The 27,841-nt window shown below is 32.6% G+C and overlaps 2 protein-coding genes across 7 annotated transcripts; one reads left to right on the top strand and one right to left on the bottom strand.

Moving 5' to 3' along the window:
- Positions 1–355: 355 nt before the first annotated feature.
- LOC7479183 (ABC transporter G family member 1) lies at positions 356–16,360 on the bottom strand. Of its 4 annotated transcripts, XM_052453027.1 has the most exons (9): positions 16,192–16,360; positions 3,496–4,024; positions 3,113–3,192; positions 2,214–2,678; positions 1,989–2,075; positions 1,789–1,908; positions 1,502–1,696; positions 1,328–1,414; positions 356–1,228 (listed from the first exon to the last, which is right to left on the bottom strand). In XM_052453027.1, exons 2-9 carry the CDS (start codon positions 4,004–4,006, stop codon positions 584–586), a joined length of 2,190 nt encoding a protein of 729 aa, XP_052308987.1. In that variant the 5' UTR covers positions 4,007–4,024; positions 16,192–16,360; the 3' UTR covers positions 356–583. The 4 variants fall into 4 exon arrangements, with proteins under 4 accessions (XP_052308987.1, XP_052308988.1, XP_002306299.3 ...); XM_052453028.1 differs by lacking the exon at positions 3,496–4,024 and having other exon boundaries at positions 15,663–16,346; XM_002306263.4 differs by lacking the exon at positions 16,192–16,360 and having other exon boundaries at positions 3,496–4,191.
- LOC7455195 (ras-related protein Rab11D) lies at positions 11,809–27,748 on the top strand. 3 transcript variants are annotated; one of them, XR_008059252.1, is made up of 4 exons: positions 24,447–24,858; positions 26,137–26,722; positions 26,978–27,275; positions 27,385–27,748. XR_008059252.1 is itself a non-coding variant. In XM_052453030.1 (2 exons), the coding sequence occupies exons 1-2, from the start codon at positions 12,006–12,008 to the stop codon at positions 26,573–26,575; spliced, it is 672 nt and encodes a 223-aa protein (XP_052308990.1). In that variant the 5' UTR covers positions 11,809–12,005; the 3' UTR covers positions 26,576–26,799. The 3 variants fall into 3 exon arrangements, 2 of the variants coding, with proteins under 2 accessions (XP_052308990.1, XP_052308989.1); XM_052453030.1 differs by lacking the exons at positions 24,447–24,858; positions 26,978–27,275; positions 27,385–27,748 and adding an exon at positions 11,809–12,238 and having other exon boundaries at positions 26,137–26,799; XM_052453029.1 differs by lacking the exons at positions 26,978–27,275; positions 27,385–27,748 and having other exon boundaries at positions 26,137–26,799.
- The last annotated feature ends 93 nt before the right edge of the window (positions 27,749–27,841 follow it).

Raw genomic sequence — 27,841 nt, 5'->3', positions numbered from 1 at the left:
TAAATAGATACATATTTTTTTTATTATCCTCGAGAGAATGTCAATCTATCTTAACTTAATTTAGAGCTTGTTTGATATTATGGTTACGATTATTTTTTAAAATATTTTTTTTTAGAAAATTCATCGAAATAATATTTTTATTTTTTAAAATTTAATTTTAATATCAATACATCAAAATAATCTGAAAACACAAAAAAAAATTAATTTAAAGTAATAAAAAAAAATTAAAATACAAAAATAAACTTGCTATAAGTTTCTCTATCATTTTATGTTCAATATGAAATGGTTGGAAGAAATGATACTATAAAGATACTATAATCCTCTGGAATTAAAAAAAAAAAAAGGGTGCAAGAAATGATCAACAACTAACAGGTTACAGGTTTTTTCAAAGGACAACAAACTAAGCTTCTTGCAGCCGCTAATTAAAACTAATATTTAACAATCAATATTTGCATAAACTATTATCTGCAATTCCCCAGCTACACAGTTTAACTTGGTAAGAAGATAAAATTAAAAAAGATACTATAAAGTAGCAAGACATATTAAGCACGAGCTTCATCGGAAAGTGAGGAAGAGGGATTCTCTAGACATGTTTTGATTGTCTTGGAGCACCAGCAAAAGCAGCTCTGATGATTGGTTTAACCTTTTCAACAAGTTTTATGATTCCCAAAAACATGAGACGGTAAAGAATCACCATTCCTAAGAGGATAGCGATATCAATCCACTTAGAATAACCCATCTCTACTTGCCATGTGTTTTTCAGAATTTCTTCGCCAGTAATGGTAGGTGGCCCTCCGGCTAGATTATTAGGGAATGTCAATCCTTGGAATTCATTCTTGTAGAACCCTTGGTTTGCATATTTGTGGAATGCAATGTAGTACATCGGATATCTCCAGAAAGGCTTAGGAAGATCATCTGGCAACCGAAAAAATCCTCCGTTTAACATCATAACACCTTGAATTCCTGCACCTGTTATAATACCCATCAAGAAATCTGGCACGATACTTGCAACGATCATCATTAAGCTTTCAACCAGCATCATGCACACGAAGAGTATCAATGCGAAGCAGACAAAGTGTTCCAAGCTCTTTTGAAGGCCAACTAGGTAATAGGCCATTGCTCCAGGGATTAAAGATATCATGAGCAGGTAAGGAATGGAAGACAATGTGTTTCCAACAACATATGCACCAACACCATAGTGCCCATTTAATCTTTCTCGTCCGAAAATCTGATGTGGATAAAGCAAAATCAGTCTCATTACTGTTCATAACTGTAGCGTGTTATCTGTTGCAAAGCATTAGAAATATTTTAGCAAGGAAAAACCTACCTTCATGTCCTCTACGAAAGAGGGGAATCCACCAATTGCCATGAAAGTCAAGAATGCAGCAACAAACATGAGCATTGAGCCTCTAGCCTGAGAATTCACAAGTAATAATGTCAAGGCAGTTTTCAGTAGCACCAATGCTGCGGAAAGTTTTTACTCCCAGATGCAATAATTTACCTGTATTGACCCAAAAGTTAAGCCAATATCATAGAAGATTGTCCCTACACATAGGCACAATGCTATGTAGATTGCAAGGCGAAGCCAGTAATAGCCTAGATCGCGGTACATGTTGACGAAAGATCTCCTTGTAAGAACAAGGCACTGAGTGATGAAGCTTGCCTGGCTTCCTTTCTTCTCTAGAATTCCTCCTTTCTTCAAAAATAATAAGTTGACAAGGTTAAACTCTCTAATATCTACTTTGTAACTTAAATAGCGTTTCAACTATTTAAGACAATTCTGTTTACCTGCTCGCATATGGAAGCTACTCGCTGGCGAACTTGCAGGAAAATCTCTGATGATTTGTAGGACTTGACAAGAATATTGATGGCTTCCTCTGTGCTGCCACCATGCCCTTGTTCAATGTCCTGGTCAAATAAGTAATAAGTCTTCAAAGGACAGGCAATCATCTCTCAAGAGAAAGGGTTTGTCGTGAGAAAATATTTACCATATCAAAATCCGCGTTTATGGTTCTAAGGTAGTGATCTGATGGGTTTCTCAAAGGAGCGCATGGAAAGCCATTTGAAGAAAAGAACTGCAGCAAAAAGAAAGAAGATTTGGATAACTCATCAACTGCTCAATATAAATGAATCATGTCAACAAAATTTAAACTAGTTTTTAAAATTCAAATAGAGGAACTCAAAAACTGATAAGACAAAAGTGATGACAGTACCTGTTCTGCCATTGAAACAGGACCAAAATAGACGGTTCTTCCAGAAGAAAGAAGGCAGAGGTTGTGGAAGAGCTCAAAAACCTCACTACTTGGCTGATGAATTGATGCAACAATTGTCCTTCCTTCTTGGCGAGCAAGCTTAACGATATGGTTCATGACATGGTAAGATGCTGCACTATCCAGTCCACTAGTAGGCTCATCAAGGAAGAGCAGCTTGGGCTGGGTCAAGATTTCGATGCAAATACTAACTCTCCTCTTCTGTCCTCCGCTAATGCCCTTCACGCTCCACCCTCCTATTCTGGTGTCAGCAGAGCCTTGTAAGCCCATCTCTCTTATTGTTATCTCAGCTCTTTCCTTCTTCTCAGATGTTGACATGGAGTCTGGAAGTTGGAGCTGTGCTGAGTAGTAGACAGCTTCCCTCACAGTTAATGTTGTCATTAGAGTATCATCTTGAGTAACGTAGGCCTAGGAGGATGATACGGTTATTGGTTATCAGTGTGCTAAGACCAAATTTAAAGAGGCAAAACAGAGAAGTTGGTTCCGAGGAAAGTGCAGCCTTACAGCTCCTAAGAAGAGAGCACATTAGAAGGACATGTTATTGGTTGACTCAATAGCACTCTAGCTTTCCTTGTTTTTTCATTATAGAGAAACTAAGGTGAAATAAGCCTCCATGATGCACAGAAATCAGGTCTGGATAAATAAAATCACTTGATGACTCTTACTTGCATGATTTGTCAGAATATGACTACAGGATATAGTCAAGTACAAACAAGTTTAATTTCATTTGAGGCTTCTTGGACCATATTGGTAGGAAGTATATATATAACTATGGAAAACATTTCAGCTAAGATTAAATTAACAAATGCATGAGATGTTTTTCGTTGTCAAGTATTTCTTACCGAAGTTCCAAATGCAAGTGTCTCCTTTCGACCATTGATTAGGATCTCTCCAGTTTGCTGTGTGTTTGAACTTAATCTTCCTGCAATTTTTCTTCATCAGTAGCTTTCAAGCATAATTAAAAAGACATTTTCTTTTCACTTATAATCTACCATTATGTAGCTTACAAGCTGCATAATAGAGGTCAATGAAGTAAAAAAAATACAACTACTCATACTGAAAAGGGTAATTTTAATGAAACAAACACCTTCCCAATTTTAGAGTTCAAAACTTCTTTCTTCATACTGAACAGGCCAACAAATAAACAACTTCGGTTCTGCTAAGTGGTAGGCCTGAATTGCAGAACAAGTCCTAACTAGAAGTTTGATGGTAGATGGAAAAATACCTGCCAGAGCATCTAGAAGAGTTGTCTTGCCGCTTCCCGAAGGACCCATAATAGCCAAAACCTCCCCTGGCTGAGCATAACCGGTTAGACCGTGCAGGATTGGTCGGCCCCCGTTTTTCCCATCAGGCACTGTAACCCACAGATCAATCCATGTCATGAGAAGGCCATTTCTGTTTCCCTTTGATGTCAAGCCTTCACCATCATAGTTCTTGCCTCCCTTTGGTAACGTCCCGAGTGGCTCCATCTCTGTCATCATAGATGATGCTTCATAGGTGCCTGAATAAGGAGGTGGATCAGGACCTGCTGTGGTGCCAGGGCTAAATGGGAACGTGTTGTCTACCGTTGTAGGCTTGCCATCTTCCTCAGAGATTATGCTTTGCAACTCCAAGTCATCTACACCTGCTTCTCTTTTCGATGGAACAACGTTAGCTTTTGTTTCAGGCTCTTTTAGAAGTGATCTAGTGGGGCTTGGACTTGGAGTCCATCTAGGCACATTAACTGCAGAATCCATTTGCTCAATTAGCAAAACCTGTAGAAGTCGCCAGGAAGGAGTTTGTATTTGATCAATTACAACGGTACCGGTGATTAATGAATAAACAGCTTCTCTAATTTATAGGCTTAGATTTTGTCAAAATACTCTATTCAAATCAACCAGAGCGTGCCGAAGTAAATGTGTGATCGGTAAAATTAGTGTAGAATGATTCTTGAAGTGTTTTTTTTTTTTGGCTTGAATATGAATTTTTTTAGATTTTTTATTTTTGATATAAACATATTAAAATCATCAATAAAAACACAGTTCAAACGCATAAACAAAGGTCCACAGGAAAAGCAATCTCTTTCGAGTTTTCGCTATTCCATTTTGGCTGCTGTACACACTTGTTCAATGAACGCCAACGGGCTTCTTATCGATCCATCTTAAAGGGACCAATTTTTGTCCCGCAATTTGCATGTTCATGGAAGCCAGCCTACGTGTGTCCTGGAGGATGAATATGGGACCAATTTGCATGTTCATGGCTGCTGTATACACCTTAATTTGGGAATTCAAACCTGATTAGCTATCGGTTGCAATTTTTTTATTCATGGCATCACATGTATTTTCATGTGCTGCATTTTTTATTGCCTACCTACGCGTGTCCTGGAGGATGAATTTGGACAAAGTACATAAAAAGAAACAATTATTCATTGCAGAATACAATTTTATAATAATATATCATATAAAAAATAATCAGAAAATACCATGTTGTTAAAACAATACAAAACTCTTGGTATCTGGTAGAACGCGTTGATGATGATGTTCTCATTCGTTGAAAAGACGGGTGCTGCGCTTTCTGCTAATATACATGGGGATCTGACGATGAATTTATTCACAGCACAGTACAGTACAAAGAATCTGTTTTAGGAGATGTTGTTTGTTTATGCTGAATTATTTATTAATTTAATATTTAGAACATGGGGCCCAGTTGCTGAGTTGGATTTGATTGGATGTGTTTAAAACTATGTAATGGACGATTACAAAGTGCGCATGTCTGTTCATGACTTTCAGTCATTCAACGACATCTAAAGTTTTTAGCTTTATTTGGTAAGATAGATTCTTAAGAACAGGGATGTATTATCTTTTAAATGTTTTTTTTATATAAAATATATTAAAATAAGTTTTTATTTTTAAAAAGTTATTTTTGATATAAATACATCAAAATAATTTAAAAAATTAATTTTAATTAAAAAATTTTAATATTTTAAAAAACACCGTTTAAAATACAATTACAAGCAGCCCTTGTATAGCGATCGGGCATGAGATGACGACATGGAGAAAGGAATAAAAGAGTCATTTTGGTGACTTCAGTTTCCAACAAAATTCCTTTTCTTTGGGGTGGCATCAGTTTTCAACAAATTTCGGATTTAGAAAGATCTCTAAAATATATAAAAATATTCTTTTTCTTTTTCTTTTTCTTCTTTTGAGTGCTAAATACGTTTGAGATACGTATTTTGTATAATATATATCATGTATCAATTAAATTTATTAATTATTCGTTTATTTTTAAGCTTTTATCTTTATTATTGGACAGATGGCCTTCGGGCTCTTCTAATACTAAAAATTCAAATAAGGATAGTTGTACAATTTCATCTAATAATATTTTTTTATTTCCAAAGCATAAATTCGCTTTCCATATCCTCTCTAGAGAGAGGGAGATATTAGGAGAGAGGACATTAACATCAAAATTCTTGTTTTTGAAAATCAGAAAATATTATTTGATGAAATTAAAAATCTATCCCTATTTAAATTTTTAGTATTAAAGATCTCGAAGGGCATTTTATATATAAAAAAAGGAAAAAATGTTATCCTCTCTAAAGAAAGGTTAGCAACCATACATATATTTTTCTGGGCATTCTATCATACGAGTCTCTTTCTTTATTTTGTTTGAATTTAGAGGTTATGAAATTGCATAGCACAAAATATCTTACTACAGCCAAATTATATAATTTTCTAAACTTTTAATCAATATCCATAAAACTATTTTTTATATAAACCTAGATTTAACGGGCTCAAAAACCCCTAAAAAAAAATCTCTTTTAAATTCAGCTAAGAGAATGACTCACTATATTTATATTAATATTAATATTTGTGTAAGTGATAGTGTGTGAAAGTCTTATAAAAACTCATCATATTTCATTAATATTAATATACATGACATGAATTTTTTTTTTCATTAAAACTATTAGAACAATATTACGTTTTAGACACTTTTTTTTTATATAAAGAGACTTATATGTTATAAATAAACCATGAATCATTCAACAAAAAGGGGTTTGGAATCTCCATTCTTACTGCATATTTATTTTTAGAGTATCTCTCTGTAGTGTTATTTTATTTTTAAAAAAAATCATTGGTTTAATCATCGGAGAATCTTTATATTTATCAAAGAGAATGTTTTGTAAGTATTAAACACCCGCCATCAGTCATTTTAGCCGGTAAAAATAAATGAGATTGTAAAAAATAAAAAATTAATTAATTATCCAAGACATAAATATTACCCTAAGCTAAGAATATAGCGTTACAACATGTCTGTTCCCTCCCTTATTTTTATCATTTTGAATCTTAAAATACGTGTCTAAGAAGATTTATTCTTAAATACATTACAGTAGGTTTATGTACAAGGAGATCCAGTCTTTATTAAGACGGCAGGCAGGTCATTTGAGGATGTTTTTTACTAAAAAAGTAAGAATCAAAGAAGAATTCTCTACTATTTAAACAAATACAACTTCTTAATACAAAATTAAGTGTAATTTGATTAATAATAAAGCATGGATGCTGTAAATGAGAAACGCCTGGTTTTCTATGAAATAAATACATAAATATTTTATCTGGGTGTAGATTTCTCTAAAATTATCGGGCCTTCGAGGAAGGCAGCTGACGTCCATTTCCATTTCCAAAAGCTCTCACGCCACCCATCACAACTTGCCTTTATATAGGGTAAAGATTTACAGATACGATAAATAAAAAGAATAAAGAAAGATCTACAGGTACATCAATCACCATTATTGTACCCATTAATACGATGCCGCGTTCCCTTCCCATGCATTCTAGCAGCTGCTAGCCTGCCACTTGAACACGCCTTTAGTTTCCAGCGAATATCTCTATCTATTGATGTGAAAGATATGTATATATTTATCGATGCTTTGCAATCAAATTTCTTGCCTTTGATTCATAAAGGAGTGTACAATCCAAGGCAAAAGTCAATTGATATTAACATATCTTTATTGATGCGTCGCAAATCACATCTACAGCCATGGAGTTGAACTTTTATACGTTAATAATATTTTTTTATTTTTTAAAAATTATTTTTAACATCAACCTATTAAAATAATTTAAAATATATTAAATATATTAAATTTAAAAAAAATTTAAATTTTTTAAGAATGGACGTATTCTTCATCCATGGCATGGCAAAAATTAATAATTACCCCTTCAAGTGTTGATGGCTACTTTTCTGAATTAATGGGGCCCGTCATTTTGCCGGCAACTTGCTAGTGAAGAATTAAAATAGAAAGGCAAATATTATCAAAAACCTTCTAGATATTGATACAGACACATAAGTTATAAACTAGATATTATCAAATATTGATACAGACACTTGCTAGTGAAGAAATCTCCATGCTTTTAAAACTTACAAGTAAACTAGATATAAAGATGGCGACTAGAGTTATTGTTTTTATTATTATATAATAATAAAAATAATAATTTCAGACCACGGTGAATTTATGATAAAATCAGAATAGTATATAAAGTCAACATCTCAATTAATATATAAAAAATTTATGACCATACAAAGCGTAGCGTTGAGGGGAGTTCTAGATCTGGTCACCCACCTAACTCGGCATGTGCAACATTTATAACATGTTCACGAAATAAAGTTGACATTGGCATTATTTAGCATATGACTTCTTATTTTTATTTTATTTTTCCAGATAAATGAATTAAAAAACAGAGAGAATCCTGCTGTGATTTGAAGTGAAACTCTCCATTAATTAAAAGAGAAGGAAATACGTGCGTAAAAATACATAGAGAAGATCTGTTTGGAAAGCATAAGATCATGTAATCTGTCCTCATCTTGCAATGAAATCATTTAGGAATCATCTCATATCTGTTTTTTCTTCGTCAAGAGCATATAATGTTATATTTATTTTATCAATATTCTCAGACAAATACATCTCAGTGTCTCGTGACAGCCGATCGATCCCTAGGATTCTTCTCATTTTTTCTTTACGCTTAACCTCATGTGAACTCCAAGTTGCCCAGCCAATTAAGATAAATAACATGGGTGCTTTATATAAAATACAAGTATTTTTTGTCTGGACCTACAAGTTAGGCTTCCCATGCCCAGACGCATTATTTTTATAGGCAGAAGATAAAAGGATAATATAACAGGGCGATAGTTTCCTTCTAAGTACACTGCAGTATAATACATAAATAAAATAATAGACAATTAAGGAATTTAATTTCTCTGAAACATATGAATTCAACAATCAGTTTTAATGGCACACGACATGTGGCTGGTTTAGTATAAAATATATAAGACTCGCTCACAGCCGTCTGGAGCATATGGGTAATTTAGGTAATGGTTGAAGGCCCTCATTTAATAAAAAAAAAATCAAGAATAAATAAGGTATATTTGTTAATTGTACTTTATAAAATAAAAATTATATTCACTTCACAAAAGACTCAAAATAAAAATGAAAATTACTCAAGATCATGTGTGTGTGTGTGTGTGTGTGTGTATGAAATGTATGCATAAATTCTATTTTTATTGCATTATGACTAATGGAAATCCAAGAATATGATCTATATGGATTTTTGAATTCTACTAAATAAGCGGCTTGTGTTACACTGTAGGTTAAATTAATTGTTTTTTCCAACGCTAAAAAAGGAATGTTCAAGCAACGATATTTCAAAACAACCCTGGTTAAATTAACTAAAACATGACCTGTGATATGAGACCGAAATAATCCTAAAATACAAATAAAAGAAAATTGTAAAGTTCAAGGCCTAATAATCTAATGTAAAAAATAAACAAAAAACTTCAAAAAATACAACGTCAAAAAAGAAAACCCGAGTTAGCCCGGGGTAACTTGATAAACCAACAATCTGCGATATGAGATCAGTATAATTTTTTTTTTTGAAAGAATGACCCAGTAAAGAAGCCAAAATTCAGTAAAAAAACCCTTAAAATACCTTGTGCCAGTTCGAGTTAACTTTACCAACATGCTCTCATAATAAACAAACAGTAAGAAAAGTAAAAAAATGACAAATCTCAAGGGCAAATAATTTAATACAAAATAATAAAATTGAAAAAAAATGGTCATAAAAAAATTAAGGAAAATAATTGGCGTGTTGACCCGAGTTACCCGATTCACAGGTTTAACAGGTTTACCCATCAAACCTGATATGTTTGTTTTTTAGTGTTTGATCTTTTATTTTTTCTAATTGTTTTTTTCTAATTTTATTTTTCTTCAATATTGGATTGATTGAGAAATATAATTCATGGTTTATTTTTTTCTACTTTTTATAGGGTTATTACAATCTCAAATAAATATTTTTTTAGGGTTGGTGCTTAATTTTGCAAGTATCTAATTTTATCATAAAATTAAATAAATTTTTTTTACAAAAACAATAAAGTTATTAAACTCGATGAAATTCATGACCTAGGTTGCATGGTGACTGAGGTCGATTAAACATGACATCGTTTGAATATTAAAAAATTATCATTTTAAAGTTTTTTAAAAAGTTATATCTTGTTTTTACTGGTCATTTAAGTTGTTTTTTAACTTATTAAATTAAATTATACATTCGGTTTAATTTGAAACTTGAATTAGATAAAAAAAATCAATCAAATAACTTGATTAGATTTAATAAAACTGTAAAAAGAAGTCTTCATGCTCTTAATATTGTTTTAAATTTAGAAAAAGAATAATCTCAAAAGAATGTATTAGTTTATTACAATTTCAGTAGCAGGCGGCCAAAGCAAAATCCAAATCCAAATCCAGAGTCTTATGTGAAATTCTGTCTTACATACATAATGAATTCCTCCAAGCACACAAAATATAAGAAAGCCCATCACAAGAAGATTCTCCATCGGAATGCAAAATAATCTTCATCAGAACCCACAGTTGAGGGGTGATTTAACACATATGGAAGGCAAAAAAACGCAGAAGTATAACAGCATCGTCTCTCTTTCTTTAAGAAGGAAAGCTCAGAGCACCTTTTTCAGACCACTGAGCTGTCAAAATGCAATAAACCGATGGCGTTTCAAGCTACGGAAGAGATACCGATACCCTCTCACTTGAACCCCATCTTTAATTTATCGTCGTCTTTTCTCAGAAACTGCGAAGGTATAACCTCGGCTGATTGTTTAATGTTGCGGTAGTTTTTGTAATTATAATTTGAAAAAAATTATTTAATAAAAAATATTTTTAGAAGAGTTTTGTTTGATATTTATATATGTTTGGTTAAAACTATGATTGAATTTGAGATTGAACAAAAAATAGTTTAATATATTTAGTTCAAATTGAGGTTATAAAATAATTAATATATATATATTAATATTGATGGTTTTGAATTAAATATTGTAGATTTAACTATTGCTATTACATCATGAAATAAATAATACTTTATATAAAATATTTTTTATTATTTAATTAAACCATATATAATTTCATCACGTATGAAATACATCCGATAAGGACTACAGTTTCCTTGGTTTTTTAAGCGCGCAACAACTTCAGGAAAAATATAATCAGGAACAAAATTGAGATTGCGATTAAATTCTGCAAATGTTATGTCATCAATAAAACACAATTAAAAATAAAATTTATTTTTTTATTGGATCGGATTCGGTTCAATGTATTTAGCTTTGGACTGGACCCGGTCCGGCCGAAATTATGCATCACTGTTCACGTGAACAGTGGAGTTAAACTTCACTGTGGAGGTGTTCAGTGGAGAGTTTCACTCTCCACTACACGCGTCCGCATGTTTGTGGAAAACAGTTGGTAGCTGCTTTCCACATACCTGTATTTTTTTTAAATATATATGAGTTTCACAGGTTATGCCTGTGTTTAGCTTCAAACATGAACACAACCTCCTAAACACTCTTGGATCAAAACCCATCAATTGCACCTTACACAATATTGTTTATTCGATATTTATCAGATAAAAAAAAATATTGAATGTCTTCGTATGAAAAAATTTTATGTGGTATATTAAAGATGTATTTTAAAATACACACGTTGATTAATCAACCTCTTAAACCTTATATATATATATATATATATATTATTTAAAAAATGATTTCTTTCATTGAAAACACATAAAAATACTATAAAAAATATAAGTATAAAAACAGTAATGTAAAATATTATATAGCTCTTTTTAGTAAATAGAAACAATAAATAATTTAGTAAGGATCCATACAAATTGACATCTAACATCCTTAAAATGAAATAATTAAGGTTAGTCAGTTTTAAAATATTCAAGGTTGTTTTTATTTTTCATGTAAAACAACTTTTTTAATCTAAAAAATCACCACTTCTCATGCTTTTTAAAATAGAAATAATATACCTTTAAATTACTTTTATAAAAATCAACTTCCATTCTGAAAAATAAAACAACTAATTTTTAAAATTCTAACTAAATACTTTTTTAATAAATTATTTTGTTTTAAAAGTTAGGAAAACACGAGCCAAACAGGTGAAACCCATCAAAATCATACCACCGTTTCTCTTACAAATAGATGGATCAGATTTCTTGATTGCACCAATATAAATTTGCTATGCGTTACACCAGATTATCAAACTCTGATCATCTTTTTAGCTCGTTTGCCTTCAGTATAGCAACAGTAGCAAGCAAAGCATCCACTCCTACTAAGATCTAGTAGCTATATAGCACAGCACGCATGACCCTCTCCTTTAGAAGAAGCAAAGGAAACCCATTTGGAGAGAGTTGAGGGGATGAGAAAATGGCTAGTGGGGGTGGATATGGAGATGCGAGCCAAAAGATAGACTACGTATTTAAGTTGGTGTTGATAGGGGACTCAGCAGTTGGGAAATCACAAATACTTGCTCGATTTGCTAGAAACGAGTTTAGTCTTGACTCTAAAGCTACTATTGGTGTTGAGTTTCAAACTCGGACTTTAGTTATTGATCATAAGAGTGTCAAGGCCCAGATCTGGGATACTGCTGGTCAAGAACGGTAACTATTCTTTCTTTCAGATATTCTCCCTGTTTTTTTTTTTTGCTTCAACGAGGAATGCTAAGAATAGTTTCGTCGTTCCTATGTTTTTGTTTTTGGTTGGTCTAAAACTGTGGATGTGATATGGTTTTTTCGTCATTTATAATATGCTAACAGGTTACAGGTTTTTATAATCCTGTAATCATGTAAATAAGGAAACCGACATCGTCTTCACGGACACCATCATTTAGAATAGTTTCAACGAGGAATGCTAAGATTCTATAATCCTCTGGAATTAAAAAAAAAAAAAAAATGGTGCAAGAAATGATCAACAACTAACAGGTTACAGGTTTTTTCAAAGCACAACAAACTAAGCTTCTTGCAGCCGCTAATTAAAACTAATATTTAACAATCAATATTTGCATAAACTATTATCTGCAATTCCCAGCTACACAGTTTAACTTGGTAAGAAGATAAAATTAAAAAAGATACTATAAAGTAGCAAGACATATTAAGCACGAGCTTCATCGGAAAGTGAGGAAGAGGATTGTCTTGGAGCACCAGCAAAAGCAGCTCTGATGATTGGTTTAACCTTTTCAACAAGTTTTATGATTCCCAAAAACATGAGACGGTAAAGAATCACCATTCCTAAGAGGATAGCGATATCAATCCACTTAGAATAACCCATCTCTACTTGCCATGTGTTTTTCAGAATTTCTTCGCCAGTAATGGTAGGTGGCCCTCCGGCTAGATTATTAGGGAATGTCAATCCTTCGAATTCATTCTTGTAGAACCCTTGGTTTGCATACTTGTGGAATGCAATGTAGTACATCGGATATCTCCAGAAAGGCTTAGGAAGATCATCTGGCAACCGAAAAAATCCTCCGTTTAACATCATAACACCTTGAATTCCTGCACCTGTTATAATACCCATCAAGAAATCTGGCACGATACTTGCAACGATCATCATTAAGCTTTCGACCAGCATCATGCACACGAAGAGTATCAGTGCGAAGCAGACAAAGTGTTCCAAGCTCTTTTGAAGGCCAACTAGGTAATAGGCCATTGCTCCAGGGATTAAAGATATCATGAGCAGGTAAGGAATGGAAGACAATGTGTTTCCAACAACATATGCACCAACACCATAGTGCCCATTTAATCTTTCTCGTTCGAAAATCTGATGTGGATAAAGCAAAATCAGTCTCATTACTGTTCATAACTGTAGCGTGTTATCTGTTGCAAAGCATTAGAAATATTTTAGCAAGGAAAAACCTACCTTCATGTCCTCTACGAAAGAGGGGAATCCACCAATTGCCATGAAAGTCAAGAATGCAGCAACAAACATGAGCATTGAGCCTCTAGCCTGAGAATTCACAAGTAATAATGTCAAGGCAGTTTTCAGTAGCACCAATGCTGCGGAAAGTTTTTACTCCCAGATGCAATAATTTACCTGTATTGACCCAAAAGTTAAGCCAATATCATAGAAGATTGTCCCTACACATAGGCACAATGCTATGTAGATTGCAAGGCGAAGCCAGTAATAGCCTAGATCGCGGTACATGTTGACGAAAGATCTCCTTGTAAGAACAAGGCACTGAGTGATGAAGCTTGCCTGGCTTCCTTTCTTCTCTAGAATTCCTCCTTTCTTCAAAAATAATAAGCTGATAAGGTTAAACTCTCTAATATCTACTTTATAACTTAAATAGCGTTTCAACTATTTAAGACAATTCTGTTTACCTGCTCGCATATGGAAGCTACTCGCTGGCTAACTTGCAGGAAAATCTCTGATGATTTGTAGGACTTGACAAGAACATTGATGGCTTCCTCTGTGCTGCCACCATGCCCTTGTTCAATGTCCTGGTCAAATAAGTAATAAGTCTTCAAAGGACAGGCAATCATCTCTCAAGAGAAAGGGTTTGTCGTGAGAAAATATTTACCATATCAAAATCCGCGTTTATGGTTCTAAGGTAGTGATCTGATGGGTTTCTCAAAGGAGCGCATGGAAAGCCATTTGAAGAAAAGAACTGCAGCAAAAAGAAAGAAGATTTGGATAACTCATCAACTGCTCAATATAAATGAATCATGTCAACAAAATTTAAACTAGTTTTTAAAATTCAAAAGAGGAACTCAAAAACTGATAAGACAAAAGTGATGACAGTACCTGTTCTGCCATTGAAACAGGACCAAAATAGACGGTTCTTCCAGAAGAAAGAAGGCAGAGGTTGTGGAAGAGCTCAAAAACCTCACTACTTGGCTGATGAATTGATGCAACAATTGTCCTTCCTTCTTGGCGAGCAAGCTTAACGATATGGTTCATGACATGGTAAGATGCTGCACTATCCAGTCCGCTAGTAGGCTCATCAAGGAAGAGCAGCTTGGGCTGGGTCAAGATTTCAATGCAAATACTAACTCTCCTCTTCTGTCCTCCGCTAATGCCCTTCACGCTCCACCCTCCTATTCTGGTGTCAGCAGAGCCTTGTAAGCCCATCTCTCTTATTGTTATCTCAGCTCTTTCCTTCTTCTCAGATGTTGACATGGAGTCTGGAAGTTGGAGCTGTGCTGAGTAGGAGACAGCTTCCCTCACAGTTAATGTTGTCATTAGAGTATCATCTTGAGTAACGTAGGCCTAGGAGGATGATACGGTTATTGGTTATCAGTGTGGTAAGACCAAATTTAAAGAGGCAAAACAGAGAAGTTGGTTCCAAGGAAAGTGCAGCCTTACACCTCCTAAGAAGAGAGAACATTAGAAGGACATGTTATTGGTTGACTCAATAGCACTCTAGCTTTCCTTGTTTTTTTCATTATAGAGAAAACTAAGGTGAAATAAGCCTCCATGATGCACAGAAATCAGGTCTGGATAAATAAAATCACTTGATGACTCTTACTTGCATGATTTGTCAGAATATGACTACAGGATATAGTCAAGTACAAACAAGTTTAATTTCATTTGAGGCTTCTTGGACCATATTGGTAGGAAGTATATATATAACTATGGAAAACATTTCAGCTAAGATTAAATTAACAAATGAATGAGATGTTTTTCGTTGTCAAGTATTTCTTACCGAAGTTCCAAATGCAAGTGTCTCCTTTCGACCATTGATTAGGATCTCTCCAGTTTGCTGTGTGTTTGAACTTAATCTTCCTGCAATTTTTCTTCATCAGTAGCTTTCAAGCATAATTAAAAAGACATTTTCTTTTCACTTATAATCTACCATTATGTAGCTTACAAGCTGCATAATAGAGGTCAATGAAGTAAAAAAAATACAACTACTCATACTGAAAAGGGTAATTTTAATGAAACAAACACCTTCCCAATTTTAGAGTTCAAAACTTCTTTCTTCATACTGAATAGGCCAACAAATAAACAACTTCGGTTCTGCTAAGTGGTAGGCCTGAATTGCAGAACAAGTCCTAACTAGAAGTTTGATGATAGATGGAAAAATACCTGCCAGAGCATCTAGAAGAGTTGTCTTGCCGCTTCCCGAAGGACCCATAATAGCCAAAACCCCCCCTGGCTGAGCATAACCGGTTAGACCGTGCAGGATCGGTCGGCCCCCGCTTTTCCCATCAGGCACTGTAACCCACAGATCATTCCATGTCATGAGAAGGCCATTTCTGTTTCCCTTTGATGTCAAGCCCTCACCATCATAGTTCTTGCCTCCCTTTGGTAACGTCCCGAGTGGCTCCATCTCTGTCATCATAGATGATGCTTCATAGGTGCCTGAATAAGGAGGTGGATCAGGAACTGCTGTGGAGCCAGGGCTAAATGGGAACGTGTTGTCTACCGTTGTAGGCTTGCCATCTTCCTCAGAAATTATGCTTTGCAACTCCAAGTCATCTACACCTGCTTCTCTTTTCGATGGTACAGCGTTAGCTTTTGTTTCAGGCTCTTTTAGAAGTGTTCTAGTGGGGCTTGGACTTGGAGTCCATCTAGGCACATTAACTGCAGAATCCATTTGCTCAATGAGCAAAACCTGTAGAAGTCGTCAGGAAGGAGTTTGTATTTGATCAATTACAACGGTACCGGTGATTAATGAATAAACAGCTTCTTTAATTTATAGGCTTGGATTTTGTCAAAACTCTATTCAAATCAACCAGAGCGTGCCGAAGTAAATGTGTGATCGGTAAAATTAGTGTAGAATGATTCTTGAAGTGTTTTTTTTTTTTTCTTGGCTTGAAAATGATTTTTTAAAAGTTTTTTATTTTTGATATAAACGTATTAAAATCATTGATGGAAACATATATAGTTCAAACGTATAAACGAAGGTCCATAGGAAAAAGATAGAAAAGCAATCTCTCTCGAGTTTTCGTTATTCCATTTTGGCTGCTGTATCCACTTGTTCAATGAACGCCAACGGGCTTCTATCGATCCTTTTTTATTGCATGGCATCACGTGTATTTTCATGGCTTCACATGTATTTTCATGTGCTGCCTTTTTTATTGCCTACCTCCGTGTGTCCTGGAGGATGAATTTGGACAAAGTATATGAAAAGAAACAATTTTTCATTGCAGAATACAATTGTATAATAATATATCATATAAAAAAATAATCAGAAAATACCATGTTGTTAAAACAATACAAAACTCTTGGTATATGGGAGAACGCGTTGATGAATTCTATTTGTTTTGATTTTATTTTTTTTAGTTTTAAATTAATATTTTGTTAGTGTTTTTAAATTATTTTAATATATTAATGTTAAAAATAATTTTTAAAAAATAAAAATATTATTTTAATATATTACACGTTTAAAAGACTTGGGCTGCGTTTTCTGCTAATAGACCTGGGAATCTGACGATGAATTTATTCACTGAAGAGTACAAGAATCTGTTTTAGGAGATGTTGTTTGTTTATGCTGAATTATTTATTAATTTAATATTTAGAACATGCGACCCAGTTGCTGAGTTGGTTTTGATTGGATGTCTTAAAACGATGTAATGGACGGTTACAAAGGACGCATGTCTGTTCATGACTTTCAGTCATTCAACGACAGCTGAAGTTTTTAGCTTTACGTGGTAAGATGATTTTTAAAGATGTGTTGTTTTTTAAATATAAAATATATTAAAATAATTTTTTAATTTTTAGAAAGTTATTTTTATATAAATGCATAAAAATAATTTAAAAAATTATAAAAAATTAATTTTAATTAAAAAATTTAAATATTTTAAAAACACCATTTAAAATACAATTACAAGCAACCCTTGTATAGCGATCGAGCATGAGATGACGACATGGAAAAAGGAATAAAAGAGTCATTTTGGTGACATCAGTTTCCAACAAAATTCCTTTTCTTTGGGGTGACATCAGTTTTCAAGAAAGATCTCTAAAATATATAAAAATATTCTTTTTCTTTTTCTTTTTTTGAGTGCCAAATACGTTTGAGATACGTATTTTGTATAATATATCATGAATCAATTAAATTTATAAATTATTCGTATATTTTTTAAACTTTTATCTTTATTATTGGACAGATGGCCTTCGGGCTCTTCTAATACTAAAAATTAAAATAAGGATAGTTGTACAATTTCATGTAATAATACTTCTTATTTCCAAAGCATAAATTCGCTTTCCATATCCTCTCTATAGAGAGGGAGATATTAGGAGAGAGGACATGAAAATTTTTGTTTTTGAAAATCAGAAAATATTATTTGATGAAATTAAAAGTCTAAGTCTATCTTTATTTAAATTTTTAGTATTAAAGATTTGGAAGGGCATTTATATATAACAAAAGGACAAAATGTTAACCTCTCTAAAGAAAGAGAAAGGTTGGCAACCATGTATATACTTTTCTAAGTATTCTATCATATGAGTCTCTTTCTTTAATTTATTTAAATTTAAAGATTATGAAATTACATAACATAAAATATCATACTACAACGAAATTATATAATTTTCTAAACTTTTTGTCAACCTTTCTAGAGAAACGTTAGCAACCACACACACACACACATATATATATATTCTCTGAATATTCTATCATACGAGTCTTTTTCTTTAATTTATTTTAAATTTAAAGATTATGAAATTACATAACATAAAATATCTTACTACAACCAAATTATATAATTTTCTAAATTTTTTGTCAACCTCTCTAGAGAAACGTGTATATTCTCTGAATATTCTATCATACGAGTCTCTTTCTTTAATTTATTCAAATTTAAAGATTATGAAATTACATAATATAAAACATTTTACTACAATCAAATTATATAATTTTCTAAACTTTTTGTCAACCTCTCTAGAGAAACGTTAGCAACCATATATATATATATATATATATGTGTGTGTGTGTGTGTGTGTGTATATTCTCTGAATATTCTATCATACAAGTCTCTTTCTTTAATTTGTTCAAATTTAGAGGTTATGAATTTGCATAGCACAAAATAACTTACTACATCCAAATTATATATTTTTCTAAACTTTTTATCAATATCTATAAAACTATTTTTTTTTATAAACCCAAATTTAATGAGCCTCAAAAACCCCTAAAAAACACCTAGTTCAGTTAAGAGAGTGGCTCACCATATTTCTATTGATATTAATGTTGTGTAAGAGATAATATATAAAAGTCTTATAAGAGTCCATTATATTTTCATTATCATTAATACACGTGTCATAGATATTTTCTCTTATTAAAACTATTAGGACAATATTAGATTTTAGCCACTTCTTTTTTATAAAGAGACTCGTAGGTTATAAATAAACCATGAATCATTCAATCAAAAAGGGTTTGGAATCTCTATTATTTACTGCATATTTTTTTATAGAGTATCTCTCTGTGATAGTATTTCATTTTCTCTCAAGAAGTCACTGATTTAATTATTGGAGAGTTTTCAAATTTATCAAAGAGAGTTTTTTTGTAAGTATCAGACATCCGCCACCAGTCACTTTGGCCAATAAAAATAAACGAGATTGCCAGAACTAAAAAATTAATCAATTATTCAAGATATAAATATTACCTCTGAACGAATAATATAGCGTTTGTTCCCTCCCTTATTTTTTTCATTTTGAATCTTAAAATATGTGTCCAAGAAGATTTATTCTTAAATACATTACTGTAGGTTTTTATACAAGGAGATCTAGTCTTTATTAAGACCGCAAGTCATTTGAGAATGTTTTTTACTATATATATAAAAAAATGTCTTTATAATTTTTTACTTAAACAGTCAGAATCAAAGAAGAATTCTTTACTATTTAAACAATAAACTCTATTCATTGTTATCGGAGGAGATTCAAATTGATTGATGAACGCCCTAATCCAAAAAGATCACTTACCGCCTAATTAAAATAAAAAAACGGTGTTAATTGTTGGGTCCAAAGAAATTCTCTTATAAGAAAGAACGTGGCCATGCATGGTATAACTTCTTGTAAGATGTTTTATATAAATACAATAAAAATGATCTAGGGAAAACTAGAGGCAATATCTTGATATAAAAACAATTTAATTACAAACAGATTTTTATACAACTTTTTAATACAAAATTAAGTGTTATTTGATTAATAATAAAGCATGGATGCTGTAAATGAGAAACGCCTGGTTTTCTATGAAATAAATACATAAAGATTTTATCTGGGGGTAGACTTTTCTAAAATTATCGGGCCTTCGAGGAATGCTGTTGACGTCCATTTCCATTTCCAAAACCTTTATAGCCGTATGTTTTTATATTTTAAAAAAAATTAATTTTTTTTATTTTTTATTTTAAATTAATAATTTTTGAATGTTTGAAATTATTTTGATATAGTGATGTTAAAAATAATTTTTAAAAATAAAAAAAATATATTATTTTAATTTATTTTTAAATAAAAAATACTTTAAAAAACAACTACAAGAAGCTTTAAAGATCGCCTCTTATGAGAACCACCCATCACACTTGCCTTTATATAGGATAAAGATTAACAGATACGATAAATAAAAAGAACAAAGAAAGATCTACAGATACATTAATCACCATTATTGTACCCATTAATACGATGCCGCGTTCCCTTCCCATGCATTCTAGCAGCTGCCACTTGACCACGCCTTTATTTTCCAGCGAATATCTCTATCCATTGATGTGAAAGATATGTATATATTTATCGATGCTTTGCAATCAAATTTATTGCCTTTGATTCATAAAATCAATTGATATTAACATATCTTTATTGACGCGTCGCAAATCACATCTACAGCCATGGAGTTGCAATCAAATACCTACTTTAGGTTGCTGCATTGATATTGATACAGACACATAAGTTATGTACAGGAATTATAATTTCACTGTAGAGTTCTGGGAAGATGATTTTAGTCGAAAAAATTCTGGGGAAAAATATTATTTGTATTTTAAGCTTGTGATAGAGATGGGATAACTTCTGTATGGTTAATTAAGATTTTTTTTTAGATTAACGTGAGTGTTCGGGCTAGTTTGTGCGTACCTTGACTAATCTCACGAGTTCTAAAATTAACGACGATGTAAGTCTTCACTAGCTCTAAGAAGATTTAAACTCGTGATTATTAAAAAGCAAACTCAAAATCTGATAAATTAAATTATCACTAAGGATTAATTAAAGTTATTTAATTCTTAAGCTTTGATGTCAAAAGATATCATATGGAAATAGAGATGTTTTATAGCATTTAAACTATAATCCCTAACTGTCTAACATTTGCAACATGCTGGTATAAAGATGGTGACTAGGGTTACTGTTTCCATTATTATATAATAATAAAAAAATAATAATTTTCAGACCACATTGAATCTATGATAAAATCATTTATTTATAACAGAATAGCATATAAAGTCAATTAATATATATAAAAAAATTATAACTCTACAAAGCGTTCAGGGGAGTTCTAGATCTTGTCACCCACCGAACTCGGCATGTGCAACATTTATAACATGTTCACGAAATAAAGTTGACATTGGCATTATTTAGCATATGACTTCTTATTTTTATTTTATTTTTCCAGATAAATGAATTAAAAAACAGAGAGAATCCTGCTGTGATTTGAAGTGAAACTCTCCATTAAAAGAGAAGGAAATACGTGCGTAGAAATACATAGAGAAGATCTGTTTGGAAAGCATAAGATCATGTAATCTGGTCCTCATCTTGCAATGAAATCATTTAGGAATCATCTCATATCTGTTTTTTCTTCGTCAAGAGCATATAATGTTATATTTATTTTATCAATATTCTCAGACAAATACATCTCAGTGTCTCGTGACAGCCGATCGATCCCTAGGACTATTCTCATTGTTTCTTTACGCTTAATACCTCATGTGAACTCCAAGTTGCCCAGCTAATTAAGATAAATAACATGGGTGCTTTATATAAAATACAAGTATTTCTTGTCTGGACCTACAAGTTAGGCTTCCCATGCCCAGACGCATTATTTTTATAGGCAGAAGATAAAAGGATAATATAACAGGGCGATAGTTTCCTTCTAAGTACACTGCAGTATAATACATAAATAAAATAATAGACAATTAAGGAATTTAATTTCTCTGAAACATATGAATTCAACAATCAGTTTTAATGGCACACGACATATGAATTCAACAGCCGTCTGGAGCATATGGGTAATTTAGGTAATGGTTGAAGGCCCTCATTTAATTAAAAAAAAAATCAAGAATAAATAAGGTATATTTGTTGATTGTACTTTATAAAATAAAAATTATATTCACTTCACAAAAGACTCAAAATAAAAATGAAAATTACTCAAGATCATATATATATATTTCTTAAATATTTTTAAAAATATCTTTTATAATTTTGATCAGTGTCCCTATTCACCTTAAACCGGCTTTAAACTCACTTGATGCAGTTTGAAAATATTTAAGGAATACAAGAGGGTGAGTACATGAAAATCTTTAAAAATAGAAAGTTTCTAAAATAAAGAAAACAAAAATCCCACTTTTTTAAGGAATTATTTCCAAAGAAAAAGGTTACCAAAAAAGAAGACAGAATTCTAAAAGCCTTATGAATCATATTTTTAAACTTTCATTTAAGTTTACATTTTGATATGAATTTTGATTTCTACTAAATAAGCGGCTCGTGTTACACTGTAGGCCAAATTAACTTTTTTTCCTAACATTAAAAAAGGAATGTTCAAGCAACGATATTTCAAAACAGCCCAGGTTAAATTAACTAAAACATGGCCTGTGATATGAGACCGATAGAACCCTAAAATAAAAACAAAAAAAAATTGTAAAGTTCAAGGTTTAATAATCTAATGTCAAAAATAAATAAAAAACTTCAAAAAATACAACGTCAAAAAAAAAACCCAAGTTAGCCTGTGATAACTTGATAAACCAACAATCTGCGATATGAGATCAGGATATTTTTTTTTTGCAAGAATGACCTAGTAAAGAAGCCAAGATTCAGTAAAAAAAACCCTGTGCCAATTCGAGTTAACTTTACCAACCTGCTCCCAGAATAAACAAATAGTAAGAAAAGTGAAAAAATAACAAATCTCAAGGGTAAATAATTTAATACAAAATAATAAAATTGAAAAAAAATAGTCATAAAAAAATCAAGGAAAAAAATTGGCGTGTTGACCTAAGTTACCCGATTCACAAGTTTAACAGGTTTACCCATCAAGCTTGATATGTTTGTTTTTTAGTTTTTGATCTTTTAATTTTTCTAATTATTTTTTTTAGTTTTATTTTTCTTCAATATTGAATTGATTGAGAAATGTAATTCATGGTTTATTTTTTTTTTACTTTTTATAGGGTTATTACAATCTCAAATAAATATTTTTTTAAGGTTGGTGCTTAATTTTGCAAATATCTAATTTTATCATAAAATTAAATAAAAATAATTTATAAAAACAACAAAGTTATTAAACTCGATAAAATTCATGACCTAGGTCGCATGATGACTGAGGTCGATTCAACATGTCATCGTTTGAATATTAAAAAATTATCATTTTAAAGTTTTTAAAAAAGTTATGTTTTATTTTTACTAATCATCTAAGTTGTTTTTTATCTATTAAATTAAATTATACACTTTCGATCAGCTCTTACACGGTTTAATTCGAAATTTGAGTTAGACAAGAAATCAAGTTGATAAATTTTAAAATCGAAACTGTAAAAAGAAGTCTTCATGCTCTAAATTTAGAAAAAGAATAATCTCAAAAGAATGTATTAGTTTATTACAATTTCAGTAGCAGGCGGCCAAAGCAAAATCCAAATCCAAATCCAGAGTCTTATGTGAAATTCTGTCTTACATACATAATGAATTCCTCCAAGCACACAAAATATAAGAAAGCCCATCACAAGAAGATTCTCCATCGGAATGCAAAATAATAATCTTCATCAGAACCCACAGTTGAGGGGTGATTTAACACATATGGAAGGCAAAAAAATGCAGAAGTATAACACCATCGTCTCTCTTACTTTAAGAAGGAAAGCTCGGAGCACCATTTTCAGACCACTGAGCTGTCAAAAGGCAATAAACCGATGGCGTTTCAAGCTACGGAAGAGATACCGATACGCTCTCACTTGAACCCCATCTTTAATTTATCGTCGTCTTTTCTCAGAAACGGCGAAGGTATAACCTCGGCTGCTTCTTGAGTGGCTTCGTAATCTCTTGGATCAAAACCCATTAATTGCACCTTACACAATATTGTTTATTCGATATTTATCAGATAAAAAAAAATATTAAATGTCTTCGTATGAAAAAAATTTATGTGGTATATTAAAGATGTATTTTAAAATACACACGTTGATTAATCAACGTCTTAAACCTTATATATATATATATATATAAAAAATGATTTCTTTCATTGAAAACACATAAAAATACTATAAAAAATATAAGTATAAAAACAGTAATGTAAAATATTATATAGCTCTTTTTAGTAAATAGAAACAATAAATAATTTAGTAAGGATCCATACAAATTGACATCTAACATCCTTAAAATGAAATAATTAAGGTTAGTTAGTTTTAAAATATTTAAGGCTGTTTTTATTTTTCATGTAAAACAACTTTTTTAATCTAAAAAATCACCACTTCTCATGCTTTTTTAAATAGAAATAATATACCTTTAAATTAATTTTTATAAAAATCAACTTCCATAAAACAACTAATTTTTAAAATTCTAACTAAATACTTTTTTAATAAATTATTTTGTTTTAAAAGTTAGGAAAACACGAGCCAAACAGGTGAAACCCATCAAAATCATACCACCGTTTCTCTTACAAATTGATGGATCAGATTTCTTGATTGCACCAATATAAATTTGCTATGCGTTACACCAGATTATCAAACTCTGATCATCTTTTTAGCTCGTTTACCTTCAGTATAGCAACAGTAGCAAACAAAGCATACAGTCCTACTAAGATCTAGTAGCTATATAGCACAGCACGCATGACCCTCTCCTTTAGAAGAAGCAAAGGAAACCCATTTGGAGAGAGTTGAGGGGATGAGAAAATGGCTAGTGGGGGTGGATATGGAGATGCGAGCCAAAAGATAGACTATGTATTTAAGGTGGTGTTGATAGGGGACTCAGCAGTTGGGAAATCACAAATACTTGCTCGATTTGCTAGAAACGAGTTTAGTCTTGACTCTAAAGCTACTATTGGTGTTGAGTTTCAAACTCGGACTTTAGTTATTGATCATAAGAGTGTCAAGGCCCAGATCTGGGATACTGCTGGTCAAGAACGGTAACTATTATTTCTTTCAGATATTCTCCCTGTTTTTTTTTGCTTCAACGAGGAATGCTAAGAATAGTTTCGTCATTCCTATGTTTTTGTTTTTGGTTGGTCTAAAACTGTGGATGTGATATGGTTTTTTCGTCATTGATAATATGCTAGTATGCTTAGTTGTTTTTTTCTTGCTTTTCTTTGTTTTTCCGTCATTGATTGGATTGCAGCCTGTTTGTAGTTTTTGATTAGTGAATGTCAGACTTCTGGATGCGAATTGATCCGGTTTAAAGCTTGTGGTATAAGTATGGATATGTATATGAATTGATATAATGTGATCATGCTGGATATGAGGCTGTTCATGGTGATACATGTAAAGGTAGATCTTGATTCTCGACTCTGTCAAGCTGTAATGGGTGATATGTCTTCAGGTCAGCCCTCGCTATTGCTGGCCCTTAAAATTAACATTTTTCCTTGCATATAAAGTGCCGATTGAAAAGTTTTGCTACATTATTAGCTTTTCTATATCTTCTTTGGCCACCTGTATTCCCTTTTTTGGTGGTTCTGTTGGGTGAGGATTTAAATTCTCATGTTTATAGTGCTGATGTTTTGGCTGGAGAAAAGGTGGCCTTTTGTTTGATTCTTGATGAAAGAAGAATTATTTATTTTTCTTAAAGCTGCTTTCGGCCTAGGAAGTGGATCCGGCTTATGTCACTAGTCTTTTGTTCATCCTCAAAGAATAACACATCTATTGTGGGGTTTTGTCTTCCACTATATAGACTGTTCTAAGCCTCAGTATTTTTCGTATTAGTTGATATAAGGTTGTTAGAGCATCGAGAATTTAGGAGTTCCAAATAACTTTGTGCAATTCCGAGGAATTTCATTACATTGTAAGGTTATGTTTAAATCTTCTTTAGTGCTTAAAACTTTATTGTTGAACAAGAAAGATCGTTTATCTTATATTATCTTTGGAGCTATGACATAGCTTGGAACAATTCTTGAAATATATTCTGTATATATCAAGGTGCGCAGAGATGGACATCATATTTAATGACTAGATACTATCGTTAGAATCTTTGGGATCCAGGCTGGCGTTAATTTTTTTTTGCTATGAGAGAAAGGGAAAAACACAGGCGCCTTATGAGATCTTACTCTATGTGCTTTAACACAAAATTACATGTTGTTGTGTTCTTAATCTGGGAAGAAAAGGATACTGTATTTCATTGCATAGAATAGATATTACAATTTTATAATTCATGAATATTGATTTCTTCTCTGCTCACGTGGTTCAATGAACAGGTACAGAGCAGTCACAAGTGCATACTACAGGGGTGCTGTTGGGGCAATGCTGGTGTATGACATAACCAAACGCCAGACATTTGATCACATACCACGCTGGCTGGAAGAACTGCGTAGCCATGCCGACAAGAACATAGTTATCATTCTGATTGGGAACAAAAGTGATCTTGAGGACCAGCGGGCCGTACCCACTGAGGATGTCAATGAATTTGCTCAGAAGGAAGGACTATTCTTCCTCGAGACCTCAGCATTGCAAGCAACTAATGTTGAGAGCGCCTTTATGACTCTGTTGACAGAGATCTTCAACATTGTAAACAAGAAGAACCTGATTGCTGGTGAAAATCAAAGCAACGGTAACCCGGCATCCTTGTCCGGCAAGAAGATCATCATTCCAGGCCCTGCACAAGAAATTCCATCTAAGAGCAAGTGTTGTAGATAAAGTCAATTGTGATTTGATCAGTCCTGGCTTTGAAACTGCATGCTTCTCTTTAATGTGCTTCCAACAGCAATTTTGTTTTGAAAGGCGTGATGTATTTATTTGTAAATCTTACCGTCTTATAGTTTAGTTTGCATTAGCAGCTGACAAGTTTCTTATTTTGAAGTGAATCTGAGTCGCATATTATCCTCTCAATCTCATTCTCGAAAAAAAGGTTTGTATTGTCACGGGCTGTTTTGAATACCCTGTGTACCCCTGCTTTGAATTTGTGTTGTGTGGAAACTGTACGCTTCTCTTTAATTTCGCTTTAATTTGCCCCCGATAGCAATTTTATTTTGAAAGGTGTGATGTATTTCTTTGTAAATTTAACCTTCTTATAGTTTAGTTTGTATGAGCAGCTGTTAGGTTTCTTATTTTGAGGTGAAGCTGAGTCGTATATTCTCCTCTCAATCTCATTCTCGAAAAGAAAAGGTTCGTATTTTCATTGAATGTTTTGAATACCTTTTATACCCGTGCTTTGAATTTCTGTAGTGCAGTGATGGAAGGTGGAAGTGAAAAGGTTTATGGCGGTTCTCTGTTACTTGAGAGGCTTTTTAGCAGTAGTTCCCTATTCTGAACAAAAAGTTGCAACCACTGGTAGTGGATGTGTCTATTCTCTGCCCTCGGACTAGAGATGATAACGTTTTAGCATGCAGCCAAGTGGGTACGTTTTACACCTTTCCTTGATCTCCCCCACATCAGCTTTTTATCCCTTTTGTTTTGCTTTTCAGCTCTTCTTCTATAGTTTAGTCATTTTTGGCAGTCAATTGCAGTGACCATCACGCTCAGCTTGGATCTACCTTTCCAGCAGCCAATGGCTATCGTTGAAGCATCCGCCTTGGTAGGATCTGACATGGCTTTGCTGTCTGCAATCAAAACAATGTCGTAAATAGTGAATACACATTTATCCACTAATAACCCAAACATGGTAGGTACTGCTACATACCCTCATAACTATTACGCCACAACCCATCATAAGCTTTGATGCCTTCTCAGCATCAACAAAGTCTGCGAATTTTATTGCTTTATACTGCCACAAATGCTTGAAATCCACCAGGGATGTATATAGGTTTTTCAAACCATACGAGATCTTTATCTTTTTTATCTAAAAAGATTTCTAACTTTGAATTTCCTTCTGCTTGGTGATGTGCGGAATAATTACCGGCAGATATCCTGAATGCACATGGGGTAGAGGTACCTTCTCTTGAAGTTTGTCGCTCCTTCGAAAAG

The sequence above is a fragment of the Populus trichocarpa genome, chromosome 5, assembly GCF_000002775.5.
Source record: "Populus trichocarpa isolate Nisqually-1 chromosome 5, P.trichocarpa_v4.1, whole genome shotgun sequence".
NCBI classification, from domain to species: domain Eukaryota; kingdom Viridiplantae; phylum Streptophyta; class Magnoliopsida; order Malpighiales; family Salicaceae; genus Populus; species Populus trichocarpa.
The sequence above is the reverse complement of the archived record's forward strand: the minus strand, read 5'-3'. Positions and strand labels throughout refer to the sequence as shown.

What these genes read in the sequence shown, in the direction of transcription:
- LOC7479183 (XM_052453026.1), bottom strand. Translation starts at nt 16,173, where the DNA reads ATGGATTCTGCAGTTAATGTGCCTAGATGGACTCCAAGTCCAAGCCCC. An exon ending in TAAACGCGGATTTTGATATG is followed by an intron (nt 14,075 to 14,154) that starts GTAAATATTTTC and finishes TTATTTGACCAG; the next exon opens with GACATTGAACAAGGGCATGG. An exon ending in CTTTCGTAGAGGACATGAAG is followed by an intron (nt 13,395 to 13,493) that starts GTAGGTTTTTCC and finishes TATCCACATCAG; the next exon opens with ATTTTCGAACGAGAAAGATT.
- LOC7455195 (XM_052453030.1), top strand. Translation starts at nt 12,006, where the DNA reads ATGGCTAGTGGGGGTGGATATGGAGATGCGAGCCAAAAGATAGACTAC. An exon ending in GATACTGCTGGTCAAGAACG is followed by an intron (nt 12,239 to 26,136) that starts GTAACTATTCTT and finishes TTCAATGAACAG; the next exon opens with GTACAGAGCAGTCACAAGTG.